This window comes from Denticeps clupeoides, chromosome 15, assembly GCF_900700375.1.
Source record: "Denticeps clupeoides chromosome 15, fDenClu1.1, whole genome shotgun sequence".
NCBI lineage: Eukaryota > Metazoa > Chordata > Actinopteri > Clupeiformes > Denticipitidae > Denticeps > Denticeps clupeoides.
Window position 1 is genome coordinate 3,174,117 of NC_041721.1, and position 20,817 is coordinate 3,194,933.

The following is a 20,817-nucleotide window of genomic DNA, read 5'->3' on the forward strand; positions in this document are numbered from 1 at the left end:
TCCTCCCACCTAGCCCTGTGTGTTTTTATCTGTGCCTCCACACACTGCGTATTGTTTTAGAGGCGCTTTCATTGCAAAAAAGACAATTAAAAACCACATGGAGCAGCTCGCACTCTCCCCACGTAGCTGGGTTTACGTACTGTAAATTAAGTCCGTTAAGCGACGTGGTGGGAGTCACCATGGTAACAAGATGACCTTCAGAATAGAGACGCTTTGTAATAAATCTTATTTCAATTTTGTCGCTGGCAACATAAACCTACGACCTACACTAAATCAGACAGCAGTGGTTCCTACCTGCTTAGGTAAGGGTCTATACGATATTCGGGGTACATCAGCGACCACATTCAAAAACTGTATATGATGGACCGTAACACCATGAATCGCCACTTCCTTCTCCTTACACCCATGGGTGCTCCAGTACCCAGTTCAAACCGCCCACAGGAAGCAGCCCTTCCTGTCCACTTCCTCACTTCCTGTCATGCCCAGTCACCTGCAGTGAGTTCAGAATGTCACCCTGTGTACAGTAGTGATGGGTGCTACCGTCCCCCACACCAGGTGTTAAATGAAGCCTTCACAGATGCCAGGACAAGTCAGAATATTTTACCCACATTTACAGAAACCGACACAACCTGATTTTCCTTCTCGTCCCTCCTCCTCTCTCTAGTTATTTATCACTCTCTCCATCTCCTCCCCAGCTTCTGCTCCGCTCCTGTTCTCATTGACAACAGCAGTTTTGTGCTGCATAAGAAGAGAACCTTGACTGTTACAAAAGCCCAAACCCGAAGCATTCATAGTTTTAACAAACTGGGGGGGACACCCAGAGGACACCAGGAAACGAAAGGCAGCAAAACGAGAGGAATTGACAAGGAGGTCGAGGATGAGAGGAGGAGCAACAGAGCAAAATTATGTATTTAACAGCCTGGTATGTGTGTGAAATATACGAGATATACACACACACACATATATACATACATATACATACATACTACATACAATGAGCCAGATACGCCTAGGCAGTGGTGGCCCCGGAAGCGGCCCCGTAATCAGAAGGTTGCCGGTTTGAACCCCGATCCGCCAAGGTGCCACTGAGGTGGGACTGAGCAAAGCACCGTCCCCACACACTGCTCCCTCAGGGTGATGGGTTAAATGCAGAGGACAAATTTCACTGTGTCCACCGTGTGCTGTGCTGCTGTGTATCAAAAATGACAATCACTTCACTTTATCACTTTAATTAAACTCACCCATGCCCCCTACCATGTCCTGTATTACCATGTCCTGTTTTCAGAACTGTGGTTTTTATTTGCTTGATGAGTGCTTTCATATATTTGTACACCACACCTTCTCATTCAACACTTTTTTAAGTACATAACTCCACATGTGTTCATTCATAGTTTTGATGCCTTCAGTGAGAATCTACCAACGTAAATGGTCGTGTGTGTGTGTGTATATATATATATATGAACAGGACATGGTAATACAGGACATGGTAGGGGGCATGGGTGAGTTTAATCTAGCTCGTTCACCAGTTCAAAAAAGCTATTCCAATAACAATAAAGTGACAGCATTGCGGCACCACTGGATAAATAACCCCGTATTCCTCCAGGGGAATAGGGACAGAGAACGCCTATTAGATAAGCGTGATGATCTGGATTAAGGTGTCCGCCTTTCACAAACAGTGAGACGTGAGGCCAGAACGTGTGGAATGAACCCCACGCCAGGCCGCGAGTAATGATCCGTCCAAAAACAATCTCCATTCTCTTCAACAGAGCCCACGGAATCTGACCTCTCCAGAGTTCCCAATTTTCAGGAGATGGGTCCGGGTGGAGAACAATCCACCCGTTCAGCCCATCAACCCTCCCGTTCACTCCCGTCTGACATTGCGATGAGCAGGTCACAGGTGATCAGCTGCCCTAAACACACTGGTTTCTGAATTTCTCAATTTTATTCAGGCGTTTCACAGGACCGGACGTCACCATATGCTGCAAACAAATATTTTTTTTATTTCTATAATCTTTGTAATGGAATACAAAGCATCAGCACAGAATATTTGAACACAAACACAGCTGAACTGTCCAGCATAACACAGCTGAAGTGTAAGCAGAATTTGCATGGAACCATGGGCGGAAAAACAATGAACCTCAACCCGTGGTGCTGTAGTGGCCCCTAGTGCTCATGGGAAATGATGCACCTCACCTGGTCCATGAGCATCCGTTAGTAATGCTGCACACATTACTATACCCTGACTATCCTGTCGCGGTTTCTCATGTTCCCCTCTTCAACCCTTCATCTCAGGTACAGTTTCAACCAAAAGTTTACATACACTGTCTGATATTAAATCATACAAAACTCTTTCAGTTTTAGGTCTGTTCGGATTCCCAAAATAAGTTCTACTTGATTAATGTCAAAATAACGTGTGAGAGAATTTTACAGAGATTTTTTAATTACTTGCTTCAAAGTCAAAAGCTTACATTACATTGACATTTACAGCATTTACCAGACGCCCTTATCCAGAGCGACTTACAATCAGTAGTTACAGGGACAGTCCCCCCCCCCGGAGCAATTTAGGGTTAAGTGTCTTGCTCAGGGACACAATGGTAGTAAGCAGGATTTGAACCCGGGTCTTCTGGTTCATTGGCAGGTGTGTTACCCACTAGGCTACTACCACATACACTAAGGTCACTAAGCCTTTAAACTATTTGGGAAAGCCCAGATGATGATGTCATGGTTTTGGAAGCGTCTGATAGGTTAACTGACACCACTTGAGTTGATTGTAGGCACACGTGTGGATGTATTTAAAGGCACATCTCAACACATTGCTTCCTTTTGTGACACCATCGGAAAGTCTTAAGAAATCAGCCAAGACATCAGGAAGAGAACTGTGGACCTCCACGAGACTGGTTCATCCTTGGGAGAAATTTCCAGATGCCTGAAGGTGCCAGGTCTGTTCAAACGATACGCAGGTATAAACAACATGGGAACGTCCAGCCATCATACCGCTCAGGAAGGAGTTCAAGAGATGAACGTGTTCTTGTGCGGAATGTGCATATCAATCCCAGAACAAAAGCAAAAGACCTTGTGAAGATGCTGGCTGACGCTGGTGAGAGTGGTTCACTATCCACAGTGAAACGAGTCCGGTACCGACATAAGCTGAAAGGCGACTCAGCGAGGAAAAAGCCACGTAAAAAATGCATGTCCTGTGGTCTGACAAAACAAAAGATGAACTGTTTGGCCATAATGACAATCGTCATTTTTGGAGGGAAGAGCCCGAGAACCCCTTTGCAACTGTGAAGTACGGAGGTGTCAGCACCATGTTGTGGGGTGTTTTTCTGCAGGAGGGACTGGTGCACTTCACAAAACAGATGGCATCATGAAGAAAGGACAGTATGTTGAAATATTGAAGCAGCATCTCAAGACATCAGCCAGGAAGTAAAAGCTTGTGGGCAAATGGGTCTTCCAAATGGACAATGACCCTAAGCATTCTGCAAAATTGGTTAAAGCCCTGATCTCAATCCCATAGAATATTTGTGGTCAGAGCTGAAAAAAAGACGTGTGAGAGCAAGGTGGCCTACAAGCCTGACTCAATTACACCAGTTCTGTCAGGAGGAATGGGCCAAAATTCCACTAAACTGTTGTGAGAAGCTTGTGGAAGGAAACCCAAAGCGGGGTGGTAGTAGCCTAGTGGGGTAACACACTCGCCTATGAACCTGAAGACCCAGGTTCAAATCCCACTTACTACCATTGTATCCCTGAGCGAGACACTTAACCCTGAGTGTCTCCAGGGGGGGACTGTCCCTGTAACTACTGATTGTAAGTCGCTCTGGATAAGGGCGTCTGGTAAATGCTGTAAATGTAAATGTAAATGTTTGCGTCAAGACATTCAGTTTAAAGTCAATTCTACCAAATACAAAGCAAATGTATGTAAACTTTTTACTTTGAAGCAAGTAATAAAAAAATCTCAAAATAATTCTCTCACACATTGTTTTGACATTAAGCAAATAGAAATTATTTTGGGAATCTGAACGGGCCTAAAACTGAAAGAGTTTTCTATGATTTAATAACATATAATATTATATGTTTTTTATTCAGTGTATCTAAACTTTTGGTTCCAACTGTACATGCGTCCAACCTGGAGACCAACTCCTGGGATGCTCCTCACCTGGTCCATGAGCATCTGTTAGTAACCCTCTACACATTACTATACCCCGACCACCCACACTTTATAGCCGTGTCCTCTCTTCAACTCTTCATCTCAGGTACGTGCGTCCAATCTGGAGACCAACTACTGGGATGCTCCTCACCTGGTCCATGAGCATCTGTTAGTAACCCTGTACACATTACTATACCCCGACCACCCACACTTTACAGCCGTGTCCTCTCTTCAACTCTTCATCTCAGGTACGTGCGTCCAACCTGGAGACCAACTCCTGGGATGCTCCTCACCTGGTCCATGAGCATCCGTTAGTAATCCTGCACACATTACTATACCCCGACCACCCACACTTTACAGCCGTGTCCTCTCTTCAACTCTTCATCTCAGGTACGTGCGTCCAACCTGGAGACCAACTCCTGGGATGCTCCTCACCTGGTCCATGAGCATCTGTTAGTAACCATGTACACATTACTATACCCCGACCACCCACACTTTATAGCCGTGTCCTCTCTTCAACTCTTCATCTCAGGTATGTGCGTCCAATCTGGAGACCAACTCCTGGAATGCTCCTCACCTGGTCCATGAGCATCTGTTAGTAACCATGTACACATTACTATACCCCGACCACCCACACTTTATAGCCGTGTCCTCTCTTCAACTCTTCATCTCAGGTACGTGCGTCCAATCTGGAGACCAACTCCTGGGATGCTCTTCACCTGGTCCATGAGCATCTGTTAGTAACCATGTACACATTACTATACCCCGACCACCCACACTTTATAGCCGTGTCCTCTCTTCAACTCTACATCTCAGGTACGTGCGTCCAACCTGGAGACCAACTCCTGGGATGCTCCTCACCTGGTCCATGAGCATCCGTTAGTAACCCTGCACACATTACTATACCCCGACCACCCACACTTTATAGCCATGTCCTCTCTTCAACTCTTCATCTCAGGTACGTGCGTCCAATCTGGAGACCAACTCCTGGGATGCTCCTCACCTGGTCCATGAGCATCTGTTAGTAACCATGTACACATTACTATACCCCGACCACCCACACTTTATAGCCATGTCCTCTCTTCAACTCTTCATCTCAGGTACGTGCGTCCAATCTGGAGACCAACTCCTGGGATGCTCCTCACCTGGTCCATGAGCATCTGTTAGTAACCCTGCACACATTACTATACCCCGACCACCCACACTTTATAGCCATGTCCTCTCTTCAACTCTTCATCTCAGGTACGTGCGTCCAATCTGGAGACCAACTCCTGGGATGCTCCTCACCTGGTCCATGAGCATCTGTTAGTAACCCTGCACACATTACTATACCCCGACCACCCACACTTTATAGCCGTGTCCTCTCTTCAACTCTTCATCTCAGGTACGTGCGTCCAACCTGGAGACCAACTCCTGGGATGCTCCTCACCTGGTCCATGAGCATCTGTTAGTAACCCTGCACACATTACTATACCCCGACCACCCACACTTTATAGCCGTGTCCTCTCTTCAACTCTTCATCTCAGGTACGTGCGTCCAACCTGGAGACCAACTCCTGGGATGCTCCTCACCTGGTCCATGAGCATCTGTTAGTAACCCTGTACACATTACTATACCCCGACCACCCACATAATTTATAGATAATCAATGTCAGGTTCCTGCCCAGCTATCCCTCGCTAGCTGCTGCCAAAATGGATCCCATCGTGTGCAGCAAAAGCTTCCAGAGCTTCCAGAGAAGTTGTCTTCTCCCACTGGTTCAGCTCTAAACATGCCAGCATGCGCTGATGTGCGAAACAGCGATGCAGAGACGTTCCAGGAGAGATGCAACGTCCGGAACTCTGGTGGTTCTCCAGAACCGCAACATGAATCGGACAGCAGAACACAGAGAACAGTCCAGCACTCCTGCATTCACAGCCAAGCGACTACATATGGCATGGACAATGCAGATGTTCAAAGTGCAAACATCAGAAAATGAGGTTTTTATTTGTCACCACAGAGTTTTTAATGGGATGTAAAGTGTGCAGTTCTGTCGCCAAAGACTTTTATGCCTTAGTCCTGTGTTACATTGCCTAGCTCAGCGTAGAACCTCACATGAAGACGGATTTAAGGCAGAAGATCCGAACGTCTGAAGTGAAAGTGAGTGTCATTGTGAGAAGCCACAGCACCCAGTGTCACCTCAGTGTCACCTCAGTGGCTCCTCACGTCCTCAGATAATGTTTTTTTTTTTTGGCAGTACTAACCTTTAACCGGTTCATGTTTTCAAGTCAAGTCAAGTCAGCTTTATTGTCAATTCTGCCACATGTACAGGACATGCAGAGAATTGAAATTACGTTACTCTCTGACCCATACAAGTAACATTAAATACAAAAACAGGAGTTTTCAAAAGGATTATCTGTCATGTTGGGATTTGAGAAAGTACGAACATTCTTGTTTTCACGGCTATACGAGCTCTCAACAACCACAAATCTTCATAGGACATTACACTAATACACTTTCAATCACTTCTGGACTCAATACCCCCAGAATCCTTGCACCAATTCTTTTACTTTTTACTTTCACTTTACTCATTTATGTTAAAAACATAAAAGTGTAATATTTGGTTATGTTTGCAATATTTGCATCTTGGTTTTCATTGTGTACCTGCAATATTGGAAATAATGTGGTCTGAAGCAGTCGCAAAAAGCATTTCACTGCATATCATACCGTGTATGACTGTGTACGTGACAAATAAAATTTGAATTTGACTTATAAACGTCCTGTGTAAACCTAACGAACGAGAATAAAACCTAGTTCTTCAAACGTTATTATGTTTGTGTGACATTATTACGACGTATAATATACAAGCGTGTGATTGGTCCGACCCGGCGTCGGACGTACAATAGATGCGGCGCGCTGATTGGTCCGCCGCGGTGCGGGTATCGACGTCGGTGATTGGCGGAGGCCCGGCCGACTTTGTGAATGGTTTTGTTCGGCGGAGCAGCGGGACGTGTCGTCGCCGCCGGTGTCGGTTTCGGCGCCCGCTGATGGAGGCTCCATTTGTCGTCGAGGCGGCGCGTCGCTTTTAATGCTCCGCGCAGGAGGAAAATGTCGGGAGAGGAAGGCGCCCGCGGCCCGGACCAGCTGAACAAATTCGAGAGGCTGTCCGGCAGGCCGCACCTGAGAGTGGCAGGTCAGTCGCGACAACGGCGAGGAGCGGGCGGCGGGCCGCGGCCGAGCTTTCCCCTCTCTGTCTCTCTCGCCCGGAGCCGCGGAGCCCGCCGCTAGCCGTTAGCTGTTGTGCTAACGCCGCGCGTCGGCCGCGGACTGACAGCGTCGCGTCACGCGTGACGCGTGGCTTGTTTTTCTCTTCTTCTTTTTTTTTTTTTAATCTGCCGTTTTCGTGCAATTAAGTCGTCGATTTCCGCATCGGGCGCGGCAGGTAGGCGTCACACCGGGGTGGGGGGTCAGATCCGCAGACAGGATTCCACAGACCCGGCGTCCGGAGCGGGGCCTGGTAATGGTGGCTTCCACGCAGGCTGCGTGTCGCGTCGCGGGGACCCGCGGGGATCGGAACGGGCTCATTGTCTACGTGTTGAGTGAGTGAAGGACCTCAGACGCCTGTTCCATCAGCAGGCTGGAGGTTCCATGTCTGACACATGTCTTTGCAAATTTTCTGAAAGCTTTTTTTTTTTTTTTTTTTTTTTTAATTTGTGGATGTGTGTGTCCCCTGGACTGATTTCTGAGGTGTGTGTGTGTGTGTGTTCTGTTCTGTTCCCATTGTCCTGCGTTGTAAGTCTGACTGACCCCCACTGTGGTGACAGGCTCTAAGAAGAGAGTCCGCTGGCTCCAGACTCGCCGCGTCCTCCCCCAGCCCTGTCCCAGCCTGCGGATCCCTAACAGGTTTTTGAGAGAAGGTGGGTAACGCGGCAGGGACGGGCTCGCCCCACGTGTCTCTCATGTCCCGCCGGAGTCCTCTGTAACCAGCTGGACGTGGAATTTTCTGGGGGCGGCGCGTCGTGGCGAAGTCCGCAGGGAGCGCGGCGTAGGCGGCGGTGGCGGGCCACCCCGGCGGGACGAACGTGCCTCGGGCCACCCCTGACCCTCTGTCACCCCGTCCCCGCAGGGCACCGCGCTCCCCCGGCGCGCAGCGGCCACCGGTGCGTGGCGGACAACACCAACCTGTACGTGTTCGGCGGCTACAACCCGGACTACGACGAGTCGGGCGGCTCGGAGAACGAGGACTACCCGCTGTTCCGGGAGCTGTGGCGGTACCACTTCGCCACGGGCACCTGGCAGCAGATCCGCACCGAGGGCTACATGCCCACCGAGCTGGCGTCCATGTCAGGTGGGCCCCGGAACGTGTATATCGTTACCCCGGTTTTACCGTTTGTGCTGCGTTATTAACCCCCCTGTTTCCGGCACTCAGCCGTGTTGCATGGAAACAACCTGCTGGTGTTCGGCGGGACCGGAATTCCGTTCGGGGAGAACAACGGGAACGACGTCCATGTCTGCAACGTCAAGTACAAGCGCTGGTCGTTGCTCAACTGCAGAGGGAAGAAACCGAACAGGATCTATGGGCAGGTACGAGCGGGATCATTCAAGTTCAAATTTTATTTGTCACGTACACAGTCGTACACGGTACGATAATGGATAAGGCACTGGCCTCCTAAGCCAGGGATTGTGGGTTCGAGTCCCATCTAGGGTGATGAGCAGCAGAGTGGCGCAGCGGAAGCGTGCTGGGCCCATAACCGGGGCAGTGGTGGCCTAGCGGTTAAGGAAGCGGCCCCGTAATCAGAAGGTTGCCGGTTCGAATCCCGATCCGCCAAGGTGCCACTGAGCAAAGCACCGCCCCCACACACTGCTCCCCGGGCGCCTGTCATGGCCGCCCACTGCTCACTCAGGGTGATGGGTTAAATGCAGAGGACAAATTTCACTGTGTGCACTGTGCTGCTGTGTATCACATGTGACAATCACTTCACTTTAAAAGATATGCGGTGAAACGCTTTTAGCGACTGCTACAGACCACAGCATTGCAAATATTGCAGGTATACAATGAAAACCGATGTGCAAATATTGCAAACATAACCAAATATTACACTTTTACGTCTTTAACCTAAAACATAAAATATGTGTAACATTTAGGGTGAAGGTGTGCAAATAGGTGGAGTCAAAGTATAAAGTGACAAAGTATAACAAGGTAAATGTGCAAGGTAAAAAGCGTTAAAAATTAAAGGTTAGTGCAAGGATTTCTAGGGGAGTTGAGTTGGACTTCAGGGAGCAGAAGCTCTTCGCCGATCGCAGCGGGGAGAACCGTCCATTGTTGGGGTGGCTGAGGTCCTTCACGACTTTCCTGGCCCTGGTCCAGCACCGCTTGCTGTAGGCTGGTTGAAGGTCAGGGAGCTTGGTACGGATGGTGCGTTCGGCTGATGGAACCACCCTCTGTAGGGCTCGCCTGTCGGGAACAGGTATTGGGTCCCAGGTTCGAACCCCCGAGCCTGAGTGTCTCCAGGGGGCCTGTCCCCGCAAGTCACGTTATTCGCCTTGTGCTCCTTCCCCAAGGCAATGGTCATCATAAATGGCTTTTTGTACGTGTTTGGCGGGACGACGGGCTACATCTACAGCACTGACCTCCACCGGCTGGACCTCACCACCCGAGAATGGATCCACCTAAAGCCCAACAACCCCCCTGACGACCTCCCTGAGGAGAGGTGAGTGACCTTTCCACCTCCCTGACCCTCTGTGTCCAGAATAGGACTGGAAATGAATACCTGACCCCTTTTACATTGTGTGTGTGTGTGTGTGTGTGTGTGTGTGTGTGTGTGTGTGTGTGTCTCAGATACAGGCACGAAATTGCACATGACGGTCAGAGGATATTCATTCTGGGCGGGGGAACTTCCTGGACGTCCTACCCTTTAGACAAGGTAGAGCGGTGACGAGAGGAGCGGTTCCCTGCCGCTGTCGCGGTTTCTCACGTCCCCCTCTTCGACCCTTCACCTCAGGTACATGCGTACAACCTGGAGACCAACTCCTGGGAGGAGATAGCGACGCGACCTCACGAGAGGATAGGTGAGCGCGATAGGCTTCCGTGAAGCGGTTGTGCGCAGGGCTTGACGGCGTGTGTTGTGTTGTGGCAGGCTACCCGGCTCCGCGGAGGTGCCACAGCTGCGTGCAGATCAAGAACGGTGAGTGGCGGCGCGGCCGCGCCCGCTCGGCCAGGACCGAGCGGCCCGCCAACCACCGCTCTCTCTCTCTCTTTCAGACGTGTTCATCTGCGGAGGCTACAACGGCGAGGTGATCCTGGACGACCTGTGGAAGATCAGCCTGCAGACGTTCCAGTGGACGCGTCTCCCCGCGGTCATGCCCGAGCCGGCGTACTTCCACTGCGCCGCCGTCACGCCGGTCGGTGACGCTCGCTCGCTCGCCCGCCTCCTGTCGAATTTGAATGCCGCCGGTGTGCCCGTTTTGCATCTCACCCTCCGTCTCCCCACCACGTAGGCCGGCTGCATGTACGTCCACGGCGGCGTGGTCAACATCCACGAGAACAAGCGGACCGGCTCGCTGTTCAAGATCTGGCTGGCGGCGCCCAGCCTGCTGGAACTCTGCTGGGAGCGGCTGCTCGGGGGCTTCCCGCAGCTGGCGCAGCTCTCGCCCATGCAGCTGCTCAACCTGGGCCTGACGCAGGAGCTGGTGGAGCGGCTGAAGTAGCGGCGGCGCCGGCGGCGTGGCCCGTCTTAAAACCAAAAAAAAAAGAGAGAGAGAGAGAGAGGAAAAACCCAGAAACTACGAGAGGCCTTTTCCGTTGCGTTTGCACTTTTTAATTATTCTGAGAACGGTGGAATGTTCCCTCCTCCTTTCTGGCCAATCAGCAGGCGGAGCCGACTGAGTAGTTCCTTTTCTGCATGCTTATGATATGGAGTGACGGAGAAGCTCCGTTAGGTTTTACGTGGAACGTGTCTGCTGCGGTTTACCAGGACCGGGATTGTTTCTGACTACTGGACTGAGTTGTTTTTTTTTTTTTTTTTAAATGTGCTCCTGGTCCGCGTCCATGTTGGTTCTGCAGATGTCCGAATCGCTAACTAGGACCTTCATCCAGAGACGTGCGGAACGGCGGCGCCTGTGGAGGTCCGGCTCTGCTGCTCTGATGTCCACGCGCCGTCTTTTCTGTTGTCGCCGTCACGCTCGTGCGCCGCAGCCGCTGCCCACAACTGTTTTTACATCACTGTGAATATGGTGCTCCCTGCTTCTCTTAAATGTTTGTATTCTAATAAAAAAGACTCTTACCGAAATCCTGAGGCCCGTCTCGTCCTGTTTCTTCAGAGCTCATCACTAACTCGCTCTTCTCGTTTCTCTAACCTTCACCATCCGCTCCGCTGCGGACGGTATATCCTGCCGGGGGTGTCTCCTGGGTCGGAGTGATCACGTGACATGGACTGTCCTGCTTGGCCCCCATTGACCCCAACACACTACCTGGATGCTGCTTCATTATACACAAGTGGACTGTATTGTCCTTCATATTGCGCCATTTCCTGGATGTATTTCATTGTAATCCGTGCTGATCAGAGGAGGACGGGTTCATCTAGCTGAGTCTTGGTCCCTGTCAAGGTTTTCTGGGCCAGTGGTGGCATAGTGGTTAAGGAAGCCGGTTCAAATCCCGATCCGGCAAGGTGCCACTGAGCAAAGCACCGTCCCCACACACTGATCCCCGGGCGCCTGTCATGGCCGCCCACTGCTCATCAAGGGTGATGGTTAAAAAGCAAAGGACAAATTTCACTGTGTGCATCGTGTGCTGTGCTGCTGTGTATCACATGTGACAATCACTTCACTTTTCTTCCTGTTAGAGGGAGTTGTTTTCATTCCCACTGTTGCCTCTGGCTTGACCACCCGGCACTGTACTATTTGTCAGGCGCTTTGTGTACATCGTAAAAAGCGCCTTATAAATAGGTAGGTGGGTAGTGTCCTAGCGGGTAACACACTCGCCTATGAACCGGAAGACCCAGGTTCAAACCCCACTTACTACCATCATGTCCCTTAACCCTGAGTGTCTCCAGGGGGGGACTGTCCCTGTAACTACTGACTGTAAGTGGCTCTGGGTAAGGGCGTCTGATGTAGCTGCTTGTGTAGCAGCTGTAAATGTAAAATTGTAAAAAGGACGAATGCCATGGAAAGCGTTTGTAATTCTGTGGCGTTTACCGAGGGGGCGGAGCCCAGACCACGTGGCCCTCTCCGTATCCGAGCAACGGGAATATCAACAGACCACGTGGCCCTCTCCGTATCCGAGCAACGGGAGTATCAACAGACCCCGCGGCCAGGGACGTTCTGAGGGCCCGGACCGGACCAAGCGGCCATGAGCGGAACCGAACCCGGACCGACGGACGAATCCGCCTTCCCGTCCCTGGAGTCCGGCGACCCGGCGGAGCGAATTGCGGCGCGCCGGAACCGGAGAGCAGCGCGGACCGAGGCCAAGAGACGGTGAATAAAAAGATATCAATCCTAATCATTTCTTTTCTGTAAGGTATGGAAGATGGTGAGGGTGAGTAGGGAAGGTCTGGTGTTTCTGCAGGCAGGAGCAGGGGGACCCCGGGGAGAACCTGGAGGTCCAAGCAGAGGTCAGAAGGAGCCTGAAACAGGTCGAGCTCAGCAAGCAGGTAAATGACCACAGAGAGTCTCATGTCCTTCTCCATCATCTGCTGGTCCCACTCCACCAGTATGCAGAGCAGAAATCGGCTACAGGGCACCTTCAGCGTGTGCTCCAAGATCATTGGACTGGCTGCCAGATCCTCATCACACAACTGTGACCAGCAGACATGCACACTGTAAACCCGGATCATTTGTTGTTAAACCATAATTTGTTAAACCATTTTTGTCAAGTGTTTGCTCAAAAGGTTTAAGTTATCGACAGTAGAAAAAATGTTATCTCTTCAAGTATGGCCAACTTAAATGTACAATGGTCAGAATTGGAAAAAAAATGTTGTATATAATAAGCAATAGAAAAGAAAATTGGAGGCTACTTAAAAGTACAATAGTCAGGACTTAATATAATTAAAACTTAAAATTCTAGTCTTATTAAAATACAAATTACAATATTTGGGATAAGAAAATCCCAATTAAATTCTTTTGTCAATGACCACAATGCAGCACGTTACATTTATTTTATTGAAACACAACAAACCAACAAATGCGTTAACAATGATGCTCCGTATAAAAGACCAGACGATAATCCAAAATAACAGTGATTAAATTTTTTTTGCAGATATTACTTTACTACAGCAGATATTACTTTTTGCAGATATTACTTTTAGAATACAGCAAATAGAACACGTGTATAGAAATATTAAACTATTTCAATCCAAATACAATTTTTAAGCTTGAAAAAAAAAACACACACACAACTCCCCCCATTCAGGTTAACAGCAAATTGTCTACAATCAGCTGTATAGAATGATTTAATATTATGTTTTTTTTTGTGTGCGTTTATGTATTGGTGTCTTTCATGTTGTGACAGTAGGTGGTACATTGCACAATTTGATATTTGAATTGTACAAATGGAGAAATTATTTACTCACTGAATGGCTCTTGAAGAACATAGATGCGTCATCTCCAAGAATGATTGGAAGTCCTCTCAGGTCAAGGCATCTAATGGCTCTGTGCCCTGCAAAGCTGTATAAAGGGAAGGTGGGAGAACAAGTTTATGTGCTGAACTAACCATCAATACCATTACAAGAAGAAAAGAGAAATACCAACCCCCCGAAATTCACATGACAAACGGCGAAATTTAATTTGAGCATCCTCAGTTTGCGGTTCATCTGTGCTTCTGGTAGTATTTAGTAGTATTTGAATAGAGAAAACAACTCGCCATGTGGTTTCCTCGTTACAGCAAGCAAAATTTCCTTAAAAGGGTCCAAACTTGAGAAAAGCAGACAAATGTAGACTGAAAATGTATCGTCTCCACTGTGCCTTCTAAATTGCCCCTCGGTGACAAATAAAGTTCTTTGAAATTGAAAGATCGTGTGTGTGTGTGTGTTGCAGCGTTTGTTGAAGCTGCAGACTGATGGATTGGAGCTGGTGAGCAACATCCAGGTGGCAGGAGACACTTTTGAATCCCAGAGAAGATCTGAGCTGCGGGAGGCTTGCAGACTGAGGTACACAAAGACACACACACTCACACACACACTCACACACACACACACACACACACACACAGCAACTGTACATTTGCAGCCAATAGCAGAACACACTGACATTTACACACATAAATAGCTCAGTTATACAGAGTGTGTGTTGTGGTGGGTGTTGAGAAGATGACTATATATTTTAAATGACTATATAACTATTTCAAGTACTATATAAAGGTAACCAATGACATTTGATCACTTTCAATCAATTATGAATGAATCCCGATCCGCCAAGGTGCCACTGAGCAAAGCACCGTCCCCACACACTGCTCCCCGGGCGCCTGTCATGGCTGCCCACAGCTCACCAAGGGTGATGGTTAAATGTAGAGGACAAATTTCACTGTGTGCACCGTATGCTGTGCTGCTGTGTATCACAATGGCAATCACTTCACTTTATCACTTATCACTTTATCATAACAGCCACAACATCCGTTCCCATCCATGATTCCCACTACAACACTTCTATTAAACACGTTGCCACTATTACGACTAAAATTGGAATCATGAATCTGTAATTCAATTACTCCTTTCCCTCCAGTAACTACATGTAATTAAATGACATAATGCTCGGTTGTGTGTGTCTGAAGATTGCAGAAGATGGAGGAGGAAGTGAAGGCGAGTCAGGAGAAGTTTGAGGAAGTCAGTAGGAGGTGGAGGACGACTGCGGAGCTGCAGATTCCTCAGGAGCTCAGCCACGCTGTGAACACACAGATTGAGTTGTGTAGCAGCATCGTCCAGGATAAAAACACACTCATCAACGAGCTCCACCAGGTACACACACACACACACACACACACACACACACAGCAAATTCAGCAAAGCCAGACTGAATTTGATTGGATGTTCTGCGAGACTTGGATGTTCTGCGATAGTCTCTCTGCGAGACTATCAGGGTTCTTAAAGATTTTTACACAAGAATTTCCATGACTTTTCAATTATTCTTTTCGTGTTCTCTAAAAACACATAAAGTCAAACAAACCAACACATTGTTAAACTGAATGTAGCTTAAACTAAATTTTACTGAAATGGCCCGGTCTCCGGCCCTAGATCCTCAGCCGTAATTTACACGACGAGGTGCTGGAATACGGAAGCAACATGCTCGCCATGAAAAGAAGGCTCAGATACTACAGACCTGCCGGTTTTAAACGCCGCAGTTGGAAACGTAGAAGAAACGTTCCTCGCTCAGTCTTACGGGAGCTACGTTCTTCATGCCGTGCATTCATATGTCGGTCACATTTCAATGACTTTTCCTGAACTTTATATGTTTGTTTCATATTCCAGATCTGTTCATGGCCTGGAACGTTCACTTTTCAAATTCCATGACTTTTCCAGCTTTTTCATGACCGTGGGAACCCTGGACGGTTGAGGGACAGACCTGTGTTGATGTGTGTGTGTGTTTTAGGAGCTGAAGAGCAGTGACGAGCGGTACGTGAAGGACAGGAAGCGACAGGCAGAGATGGTGGAGCTGATGGTGGTGCGGATGGAGGAGCAAATTAAAAGTCTAATAAAGGCTTACAGAGAGGAGCTACAGGAGATCGAGGTAAACACACACACACACACACACACACAGCTGAACAGTGTTGACCTCTCAACTTTGACATATGATGTGCAGAGCTCGTTCGATGAAGAGCAGACGTGTCTGCTGGAAGGAAACCTCCGGCGGTGGGAGGAGCTACTGAAGGGGCAGCATGACAAGGAGGTGAAGATGCAGCACATGCACACTTCCCTACTCCACCTTGGGCATGGACCCACAAACCCCGCCTCTGTTTCCAGCTGGAGGCGGCGCAGGAGAGGATGAGGAGGAAGGAGGAGTTCGGCTCTCTCCTGCAGAGGCACAGGGTGGAGGGAACGGAGCAGTTCAACGACGTGAAGGAGCAGCTGGAGACCACCATGCAGGTGAGCTTCCAGACCGAGGTTCTGGTCCTCGCCGCCTGGTTTGTGGCTCAAACAGAGACACTCGCCCCGCAGGGGCAGCAGCAGCAGCTGGAGCAGAACAAAGCCACCTTCCAGCTGAACCAGGAGAAGCTGGAGTACAGCCTACAGCAGCTGAAGAGACAAGACAAGGAGAGCAGTGTCATTAAAAGCCAGCAGAAGAGGCAGATCATCAGGTCCAACTCCACGCCGACATCTAAACCCGGTCAGCTGACCTCACATCTGCCTTTACCAACAGTTGGCCTGTGCTCCTCTTCACCCCAGACTGCAAGACACTCTGAACAAGCTGAAGATGGAGTGCACCAACCAGGAGAAGGAGAAGCAGAAGGTGAAGCAGATGCTGAGCGAGAACTACCGGCAGGTCACGCAGCAGGTCAGAGATCGTCAGCGGAAGATGAGGTGAGGAGGTGACGTGGAGTGGCCGATCCAAAAAAAAGATCTGCTGTAGCTCAGATTGCCAAAATCCTCACGATATTAATATTGCTCTACAACATCAGACGGATCCACCCTTACCGGTCAATACTGGTTCAGTCCCTGGTAATCTCCCGTCTAGCAGGTCTACCTCCTCTACAGCTAATGAGGTGGTGGTGGCCTAGAAGATCCACGTTCAAACTTCACTTACTATCATCGTGTCCCTGAGCAATACACTTAACCCTGAGTGTGTCCAGGGGGGGACTGTCCCTGTCAGTACTGATTGTAAGTTGCTCTGGATAAGGGCGTCTGGTAAATGCCGTAAATGTAGTAAAGAAGGCGAGCAGCACCTTCAAAATACTGACACGGGAGACGCTCGTCTAGACACTTCCCTGTCTCTGCCCCTCGAGGTCAGAACAGCCCAGTCGCTGAGTATTTCCGTACGGAAGCTGAAGACCTTCCTCTTTAGAGAATACTAAATATTACTTTTGATTTCAAACTCACATTCCCCGGTTTATTTTTTTCTATTCCAGGACTATTTATTTTCTTATTTGTACATGAACTTTTACATTATACAGCCGACATTTGGGTGTCTGTGTGTCCACCTCCTGCTGTGACGATATAAAAGGATCTTCTTATCTTATCTCTTAAACTTTCTTACAGTCTGACTTATGCAATAAAACCTACAGCCGAGTGAATAAAATGATCGTATTCATGGTTTGAGTCGTAGAGAACCGGAACTGATGACTTCACCGATGGGAACATGGAAGCACGTTGTACGTCTCTCTGGATGAGGACGTCTGCCAAATGCCGTACGTGTAAATGTAATCGGTGTGTGTGTGTGTGTGTGTTATAGACACTTTTCTGCAGTGGACGCCCGGCACTATGAAGAGGTGTGGCGTATGAACGAGAAGGAGATCCACGCTCTGGTCGGTCGGGCTCTAGATCTCGACCGCATTATCCACCAGCAGCTGCTCGGCTTAGACTGGACTCCGCCCGACACGCCCATCACACAGCACGTCGAGCCAATCACGTCCCGGAGCCACACAGCCAGCTCCGCCCTACAGATGGCCGCCCTCGTGCTGAAAGGGGAAGGGCGAGAGAGCGCGGCGCTGGAGACGGGTGGAGGAGGCGGCGTCCCGGTGAAGACCATGAAGAGCGTCCTGGAGATGCTGTGTGATGAAGCGGTGAGGAGCGTAGGACTCGGGGCGTGGCACCTGGGGCTGAGGGACCTGACTGACGTAGGCGGGGCTAATGTTCGCAGGGGTTCCTGGTGGAGAGGAAGCTGTCGGCGCTGCTGGCTCCATTAGAAGAAGAGGAGCGCCGCCTGGTGAAGCTCAACTCGATCTTCACAGTGAGCTTCTGCTCCTCTACATCCACACCATCGTCCAACATCTCATTACCGTCCAGCAGACCTTGATCCGCTGATGAATTGCAGGCGTTGGGAATAGAACACGAGGACGAGGTTCTCCAGCTGGCCGAGTTCCTCACCAAATTCCCCGAGGTAACGCAGGTAATACCGCGTTAATACCGCCGCCCCATTTACACGGAGGGATAACGTTCCGTCTGTCCCGCAGGCGGAGGACCCCGGACCCCTCCACCCCGGGGACGTCCTGCCGGCTCTCCGCGTCTTCACCGCCCGGCGCCGCTCCGCCAGGCGAGTAGACGCGTCCGGCCGTTTAAACGCTCCTTTTCCGGCCTTCACGTGTACTCCCGCGTGCAGGGTCCCCGCCGGGCGGGACGCCGCGGCCACCGTCCCGCAGAGACACGCGCCGTGCTGGGAGAACATGGCGGACATCATCAGCCAATCAAAACTCGCCACGTGGAACGCCCTGGAGAAGGCTTTACTCAAGTACCAGTACGTTCTGAGCGTACTGCACAGTACGATGAGGAACCGCTCTTTAAAGTTACTGTGAGTGTGTGTGTGTGTGTGTGTGTGTGTGTGTAGTTCTGTGCTACAGGAAAGATCCAGGCTCTTGGCGGAAACGCGGAAAGTTCAGCAGCAGAACACAGAACTGCGGATGCTGCTACATCAGTACACGGACTCCAAGGTAACGGCGGGCGTGCGAGGACCGCGATGGATCCGGTTCCTGTGTCTGGTCTACTGTAGAACTGTGGTTCATCTCAGCCTTGTGTTCCCTCTGGACAGGTGAACGCAGAACCGGCGTTTTCATCCAAATAGGTGCATTAAGCTGATACTACGTGGAACAGGGAGGCTGAAGTTAACACACGGAACAAGTGGGGAATGAAAAACGCACCGTTCTCTGTGACGAGCATTCGGCCTTTTTATTCATGCTTTTAAAATAAACGTGAAATAAAGACCATTTAAAATACAATTTCTGTTTGTATGTTTCATTGCTCTCTCACACACACACACAGAAGCCAAAGCTCGTCAAAATGAACTAGAACCCAAACCATAGCAGACTAACCCAGAATAACCCAGAACCAAAAACACGACTTCCCACAAGCTGAAAGACGTCGGAACGAACCAAAACCCAGATGTCGGAAATCAGCGGAACGACCTAGAACCCAGACGTCGGAACGCGGCAGAATGGAATAGAACCCAGACGTTGGAACAAACTAGAACAGAGACGTCGGAACGAGTCCAAACGACCCAGAACCCCGCTGTCGGAACATGGCAGAACTACCTAGAACCCAGACGTCGGAGCGACCTAGAACCCAGACGTCGGAGCGACCTAGAACCCAGACGTCAGAACGACCTAGAACCCAGACATCGGAACGCAGCAGAATGGAATAGAACCCAGACATCGGAACAAACTAGAACAGAGATGTCGGAACGAGTCAGAACGAACAACAACAACATTTATTTCTTATATAGCCCAAAATCACATACAGTATGTCTCAATGGGCTTTGACAGGCCCTACAGTTGACCCTTCTGCGCACAAGGAAAAACTCCACACAAAAAAACTCTAGGAGAGAGAAAAAAAGATAGGAAGAAACCTTGGGAAGGAGTGATACAGAGAGGGACCCCCTTCCAGGGTAGAGTGAGCCTGCAAATGGTGTCAGTGCAGGGTTGGGGATGATATAATAATAAGTCCTACAGTTGTAGGGTTGGAGGAGTCCAGGATGTAGTCAGTGTCGTGGTCTAGATTACGTGCCCATAATGATGCTACTGGTCCACTTGAAGATCCCCGAAGCTGTTGTTGTAAAGGTGGTGGCTCTGGTGACCCTCTGGTTCATTTCATGCTATGTCCTCATTTAGCAGTTGTCAGGAACCAGGATTTATTTGCTGGTCTCTTCACTGGTGTCTGCCAGTAGTCTGGGCACCTGATTCCGTGTCTCTGAGAAAACAAAATGATTGTCACATGTGATACACAGCAGCACAGCACTCGGTGCACACAGTGAAATTTGTCCTCTGCATTTAACCCATCACCCTGAGTGAGCAGTGGGCAGCCATGACAGACGCCCGCGGAGCAGTGTGTGGGACGGTGCTTTTGCTCAGTGGCACCTTGGCGGATCGGGATTCGAACCCTAACTAGGACAGCCTAACTGGTGAATTTAACTTTGTCTGTGTCTAACAGGGGGACTCTGTGATAAACTGGACTTTATAATTGACACTGTGTCAAAGTGAAGTGGAATGAGTGTCTAGGACTAACAAAAAGCCAGATAGGTTTTGAGATTGGATTTAAACACTGAGACTGTGTCTGAGTCCCGGACACGGACAGGCAAGCTGTTCCACAACTGCGGAGCTCTATAGGAGAAGGATCTGCTCCCAGCTGTGACCTTCTGTACTTTTGGTACCAGTAGTGACCCCGCACCCATTGATCGAAAGGGGGCGTGGCGGGTCGTAAAGAACTAAAAGTTCACTCAGGTACTGCGGGGCGAGACCATTTAGAGTTAGAACTAGAACCCAAACGTCAGAATGCGGCGGAACGACCCAGAAGCCCGCTGTCGGAACGAACCAGAAGCCGGCTTTCGGAACAAAATAGAAACCCGCGTCGGAACGAACTAGAACCCCGCAGTCGGAACGAACCAGAAGCCGGCTTTCGGAACAAAATAGAAACCCGCGTCGGAACGAACTAGAACCCTGCAGTCGGAACGCGTCGGAACGACCCAGAAAGCCGCGCCGGCCGCTTCCCGCCACCCGTCAAAATTCAAATGTTTCCCGCGCTGCGCGCCGAGACCGGAAGCCTCGGCGACGGTGACGCGCGTCC

The 20,817-nt window shown here is 49.7% G+C and overlaps 2 protein-coding genes across 7 annotated transcripts; both read left to right on the plus strand.

Moving 5' to 3' along the window:
• Positions 1-7,076: 7,076 nt before the first annotated feature.
• klhdc10 (kelch domain containing 10) lies at positions 7,077-11,415 on the plus strand. 3 transcript variants are annotated; one of them, XM_028954980.1, is made up of 10 exons: positions 7,077-7,316; positions 7,948-8,040; positions 8,250-8,471; positions 8,553-8,707; positions 9,686-9,834; positions 9,963-10,047; positions 10,126-10,192; positions 10,261-10,308; positions 10,386-10,525; positions 10,622-11,415. In XM_028954980.1, the coding sequence occupies exons 1-10, from the start codon at positions 7,232-7,234 to the stop codon at positions 10,829-10,831; spliced, it is 1,254 nt and encodes a 417-aa protein (XP_028810813.1). In that variant the 5' UTR covers positions 7,077-7,231; the 3' UTR covers positions 10,832-11,415. The 3 variants fall into 3 exon arrangements, with proteins under 3 accessions (XP_028810813.1, XP_028810815.1, XP_028810814.1); XM_028954981.1 differs by lacking the exon at positions 7,077-7,316 and adding an exon at positions 7,565-7,722; XM_028954982.1 differs by lacking the exon at positions 7,948-8,040.
• A 979-nt stretch (positions 11,416-12,394) lies between these two features.
• On the plus strand, positions 12,395-18,977 carry drc1 (dynein regulatory complex subunit 1 homolog (Chlamydomonas)). Of its 4 annotated transcripts, none has more exons than XM_028954796.1 (16): positions 12,395-12,595; positions 12,687-12,771; positions 14,153-14,265; positions 14,886-15,069; positions 15,701-15,838; positions 15,911-15,997; positions 16,072-16,194; positions 16,267-16,406; positions 16,495-16,629; positions 17,498-17,828; positions 17,906-17,995; positions 18,080-18,154; positions 18,219-18,298; positions 18,365-18,499; positions 18,590-18,692; positions 18,791-18,977. In XM_028954796.1, the coding sequence occupies exons 1-16, from the start codon at positions 12,471-12,473 to the stop codon at positions 18,821-18,823; spliced, it is 1,977 nt and encodes a 658-aa protein (XP_028810629.1). In that variant the 5' UTR covers positions 12,395-12,470; the 3' UTR covers positions 18,824-18,977. The 4 variants fall into 4 exon arrangements, with proteins under 4 accessions (XP_028810629.1, XP_028810630.1, XP_028810627.1 ...); XM_028954797.1 differs by having other exon boundaries at positions 18,080-18,145; XM_028954794.1 differs by having other exon boundaries at positions 18,219-18,499.
• The last annotated feature ends 1,840 nt before the right edge of the window (positions 18,978-20,817 follow it).